Below are 5,829 nucleotides of genomic sequence, written 5' to 3' on the forward strand. Positions count from 1 at the left end.
GCGGCCGGCGGCAGGGCGCACGGCAGCGGGCGGCGCTGGCCGGGGCAAGGCGGCGCGGGCGCCGGGCGCGGCGCGCGGCAGCGCGGTGGCCGGGTGGTGCGGGCGCGCGGGCAGGCGGCGGCGGCGCGCGGCGCCGGCGGCTCGGCGCGCGGGGGCGCGGGCGCAGGCGCGCGGCAGCGCGGCGGCCGGGCGGTGCGGGCGCGCAGTGGTGGCAGGCTGCGGGCGTGTGGGCGCGTTGCGCGGCGCGGAGGCGGGCAGGTGGGCGTGGGGTGGCTGGCTGTGACTGCCCGACCGGTCAAAAACCGCTAAGTCCCGGCTTTGCCGAGTGCCGGATCAGGGACACTCGGCAAAGATTTGTTTTTTTTTATTTCTTTGCCGAGTGGCACTCGGCAAAGATTTAAATTTTTTTTAAAAATTCTTTGCCGAGCGTCTCAGATCTGGCGCTCGGCAAAGAAATTTTTTTATTTTTAAAATACTTTACGAGTGCCCCTGGATGGCACTCGGCAAAGATTTATTTTTTTATTATTTCTTTGCCGAGTGCTCCTGTGGACGCACTCGGCAAAGAGGAAATTTAAAAAAAAATTAAAACATTCTTTGCCGAGTGCCTGATGGTTGCACTCGGCAAAGACACCCTTTGCCGAGTGTCATGCCCCGGCACTCAGGCAAAGTTTTTTGTTTTTTTTGTTTTGGCCTCTAATTTTTTTGTGCAGCCTTTTTAAAGCACCAGGAACTCCTAGTTACAATTTGGAGATTTTTTGTAGCTTTTTGTTATATTTAGTTACTTTATTTCGTTTTAAATTTTTTCGGAAATTGAAATTTGAACTGCACGTGGTACGAATAATAGAGTTTAATGATTCGAAAATTGATAGTTGTTAGTGAGTGTTGTGAGAGGCCGTATCCAGGAACGGACACGAAATTTTGGACATCTTGTTCAGAAACATGTCCGCAAAATTGCGTGTGAAGTGTTTATAAATTCTATAAAAAGCAAACGAAGTCTGAAAATCATGAAACTTGTTGAGATGTCGTGATATCATATGTGGAGGCTATGATAAAAATTTCAAAAGATTCGTGCACGTTGTCACGTACGATGCTTACAAACCAGGACATCTCCACATGTGATATCAGATATCACATGTGGAGATGTCCTGGTTTGTAAGCATCGTACGTGACAACGTGCACGAAATCTTTTGAAATTTTTATCATAGCCTCCACATATGATATCACGACATCTCAACAAGTTTCAGATTTTCGGACTTCGTTTGCTTTTTATAGAATTTATAAACACTTCACACGCAAATTCGCGGACATGTTTCGTGAACAAGATGTCCGAAATTTTGGGTCCGTTCCTGGATATGGCCTCTCACAACACTCACTAACATGACTATCAATTTTCGAATCATTAAACTCCATTATTCGTACCACGTGCAGTTCAAATTTCAAATTTCCGGAAAAATTCAAGTAAACGAAATAAAGTAACTAAATATAACAAAAAGCTACAAAAAATCCTCAAATTGTAACTAGGAGTTCCTGGTGCTTTAAAAAGGCTGCACAAAAAAATTGGAGGCCAAAAACAAAAAAAACAAAAAAACTTTGCCGAGTGCCGGGGCATGGCACTCGGCAAAGGGTGTCTTTGCCGAGTGCCAACCATCAGGCACTCGGCAAAGAATGTTTTAAATTTTTTTTAAAAATTTCCTCTTTGCCGAGTGCGTCCACAAGAGCACTCGGCAAAGGAATAATAAAAAAATTAAATCTTTGCCGAGTACCGTCCAGTGGGCACTCGGCAAAGTATTCTAAAAATAAAAAAATTTCTTTGCTGAGCGCCAGATCTGAGACGCTCGGCAAAGAATTTTTTTAAAAAAAATTTAAATCTTTGCCGAGTGCCAGATCTGGGGCACTCGGCAAAGAAATTAAAAACAAAAAAAAACAAATCTTTGCCGAGTGCCTAATCGCAGATGCTCGGCAAAGAAGGCCGTGACAGGACGTCGTTTCATGGATAGCCTATGCCGAGTGTAGAGATTTTGCCGAGAGTCTAGCACTCGGCAAAGAAGTCCTTTGCCGAGTGCCCGTGTTTGCCGAGTTGCCGGCACTCGGCAAAGAAATCTTTTCCGAGTGCAGCACTCGGCAAAGAAGGTCTTTGCCGAGTGCCCGATTTTTGACACTCGGCAAAGAATTTTGCACTCGGCAAAGTCTCTGTTTCCAGTAGTGGAAAGAGCAGACACCACTAGAAATAAAATTGTGGGTTCACATCATGAACCGCCAGTGTAAATTCATTTTTACTGCCTGTTTTCTAAAGTTTACCACCAGTAAAATACATGATTGCTACTGGCGGTTGCCTTAAGAAAACAGCCAGTAAAATATATTTATAGTGGTGGTTTTCATAACCTAGTGTCAGTACAAATAGACACCGAATATTAAAATTTAAGTACTAAAATTTGAATTTTTCAAACGACCTCAGATGGAGAAATAACCAAAATAAAAGTTGTAGATCTCGAAAAGTTATAGAACTTTGTTGATTACAACATTTCCATTTGAAATCATTTGATGTTTTAAAATATTGTTTGAAATTTAATTTTTAAATGGTGGAAGAACTTTGATCTCTCTTTTTAATCTCTGGCTAAAACTTGTAACTAGTCTTTCTCCCTCATACTAACGTCAAATTACTTGATTTTTTCCTAAATTTTGTAAAGTCATGCTCTGTCAATTTATTGTGTTCTTACATCTAATATTTTGGTCATATTTTCTTGTGAATATTTCAAAATTGAGTTTCAAAAATGATAACTTCAAACAGCATTTTGAAACATCAAAAAATTTCAGCTAAATAAGTCATGAACATAAAAGTTGTAGAACTCATCAAGATCTACAACTTTTATTTTGGTCATTTCTTCATCCAACAAAGTGGTAATAAACATTGTTCACAAATAACATATCTCATATATAGTTTCATAAACTATGTGAGAGATTTATGAATTTATGAAAATTGTATACTATCACTTTGTTGAATGAAGAAATAACCAAAATAAAAGTTGTAGACCTTGATGAGTTCTGCAACTTTGTTATTGACGACTTTTACAGCCAAAATCATTTGCTATTTCAAAATCTTGTTTGAAGTTCTCATTTTTAAAATTCAAAATTTGAATTGTCCAAGCCAAGTCACATGAAAAGATGAACAAATAAAAGTTGTAGATTCCGATGATTTCTAGAACTTTGTAGTTGACAACATTTTTCATTTGAAATTATTTAGGGTCTCAAACAATCAATCTAAACTCGGTTGAGGATAATACGAGGGAAAAGAAAATCTATTATAGACAGATTTCAGTGTGAGGTGCAGTGGTGAGAGGAGTATCGCATGAGGGGAGGTTGTGGGTTTGAATCCTACTGGCCGTGAAGTGCACGGAGCAGGTGGTGGCTAACTGGTGGGGGGCCTCCCTTGGATTTTTTTTTGCTATTTTCTGAGCCTGATTTGTAATTTTTGAAAATCATTTGTAGTGGCGATTTTCTTAAGAAAACAGCCAGTGTAAATCATTTGTAGTGGCGGTTCTCTAGAAGACGCTGTGAAGTTCACGATTTTGACTGGCCTTTGACACTAGCGGTACCGATAGACGCTTGTAGAAATAGCTTTGGAACCGCCACTAGTGAGCTCTGCTGTACTAGGGCATCCCATATTTTAATCATTTCATAAGTAATGTTACTAGAATCCACATATATATCTCCAATTATAAATGTTCTTTAATTACATGAGTTATCAAATATATATATATATATATATACACACCTCAAAATTTAACATAACTAGATAATCCCCGTGCGTTGGTGCGGGGATTTTGTAGCGTGGCACCGAATGAAAATATTCTTTGGTTTCTTATGAGTTTACCTTGAAATATTAATTAATGGAAAATACACCGTATCTGGTATGACAAAAGAGAAAGACATCTATCTAATTTGAGGCTATGGACACGAAAGCTGGCCTCCGTGGGACCCACTGGCTAAAAAACCCTCCTCACGGTCTCTCTCATCCTCTCGACTCATCTTGGCTTCTCTCCATCACGGTCTAACGGAGGAACGCTCGGTGAAGCGCGAGATGGCAGCGACGGCTGGCGGCAACTTGCGGGCGGGACGACTAGCGCGAGAGCGAAACCTCACCGGCCGCGCTGGCCACAGGGAGACCAAGCACAACCAAGCTGGGGCTGTTTCGCGGCGGAGGCGCGGCCGCCTCGTCCCCGCCGAAGATGTGGCTCAGCGAGCTCTGGCCGTTCCCGTAGCTGACGCCCTGGCCGCGGCCCATCCTCCGCCCACTCGCCGCTCCACTGGCTCTCCGCTAGCAGGTGAGAGGAAGCTTCCTGCAGTGCCACCTTGGGTCGCCGGAGGCACGTGTCGGCAGGTGCACTGCCTCGTGGTCGTCGATCTTGGGGCATTCGTGGATTAGACAGCGAGGACCCGCGTCGGCGTCGGTGCGGGGTGAGTGGGAGAAGCCGCGGCGGTGGAGCGACGAAGTGCGGGACTGCCAAGGGCATGGCGCGCCATGGGCCGAGGCAGAGGAAACTTATTTAAAGTGACTGCAGCGACCTGTTCGTTTTCTTCTGGACGTGGCAGTTACTTTTAGCCGCATTTGTTGCGGTACGGAGGAGACCGGCCGACGGGCATTGGGATGCTTCGTATTCATCAGTGCGCATTTATTTATTGGTCGTAGCCTTGTAGGCGTGAAGGACTAGACCTCATTTGTAGGCATTGGGATGCTTCGTATTTATGGCCACTATGAGGGGTAATTTAGCGCCATAGACTATGACGGCCGGAAATCAGCATGGGCCGCGGGCCTTCTCAGAACATCCCCGTGCGTCGGCCTAACATGACTATGACGGCCGAGCCATCCTATCCCGTCCCCCATTCCTCTCGGAAGAGCAGCAGGACGGCGGCGGCTGCAGATTCGCCGGGCCGATGGCGGCTACAAATTCGTCCAGATGGCATTTCTGGGGTCAAGGACGTGGCGGAGTGCTCTTCGCTCTGCATGCGGCCTACCCAGTGTTTTCTCCTTTGTTTTTCTACTGCTTGGAGTTCTGCATGTTTGGCTGTGCGCTAGCGATTGATGGAGCAGCTGAAGTCATTTTGTGGTTGCGTGCTATTGCAATGCAGGATACTGAAAGACCTCCACCATAATTAATTCGTCCACACCATTTGGTACTCCCAATTCCCAGTCTGCAGCTTATGATTTACTGATTTGTGCTGGTATTTTGCAAAACCGCTAAATGAGGTTAACCGAGGCTATAGTCTGCTATAGCGTTTTTAGCTTCTGCAGACACCTACCGCTAAACAGCATAGAAGGCTATTTTAAACATTGTATGAACGTATATATTTGTGGATGGATGGAGAGGATAAGCCAGATGTTTTTTTTAATACTATGAACTTATTATTTGTGGATGGATGTATATAGGAGACGATAACGTGGTGCGTTTGAATCGGATTTGAATATCTGGATACGTACAAACTGAATATGAGAACGCCAGCAGGAAAGCGACCTTGTCGGTTCAATGAATCCGTCTGTTCAGCATGCCACTAGTACTTTTGAAAAAAATTGATCTGCAATCTTATTGGGCTTGGGCAGCGGCAATGTCACGCTGCTATTTCCTCCAAACTGTTGTTAATTAGAGTAATGGGCTCCACAGTCCGCCCTATCAGCGGCAGCCTTCAGTCAATGCCAACACGCCTTTGTTTCTTTATTTTAATTTTATTTTATCTACCACGCTTATGCGTACCTCCTTGTTTGAGCATACCTCCTTGTTTTTAAATCCTGCTGCCTAAGGGCAGTCCCAATGATGTATTGATGGTTTCTATCCT

General features: G+C 44.4%; 1 protein-coding gene across 1 annotated transcript; it reads right to left on the reverse strand.

The window, feature by feature from the left end:
* Positions 1-21: 21 nt before the first annotated feature.
* Positions 22-4,282, reverse strand: LOC136533941 (protein SPIRAL1-like 1; the record flags this gene model as incomplete). The annotated part of the gene is made up of 2 exons (XM_066526455.1): positions 4,136-4,282; positions 22-273 (listed from the first exon to the last, which is right to left on the reverse strand). Coding segments are annotated over exons 1-2 (399 nt in total), but the record flags the coding sequence as incomplete, so codon positions are not given.
* Positions 4,283-5,829: the final 1,547 nt, after the last annotated feature.

This window comes from Miscanthus floridulus, unplaced genomic scaffold, assembly GCF_019320115.1.
Source record: "Miscanthus floridulus cultivar M001 unplaced genomic scaffold, ASM1932011v1 os_1337, whole genome shotgun sequence".
Lineage (NCBI taxonomy): Eukaryota > Viridiplantae > Streptophyta > Magnoliopsida > Poales > Poaceae > Miscanthus > Miscanthus floridulus.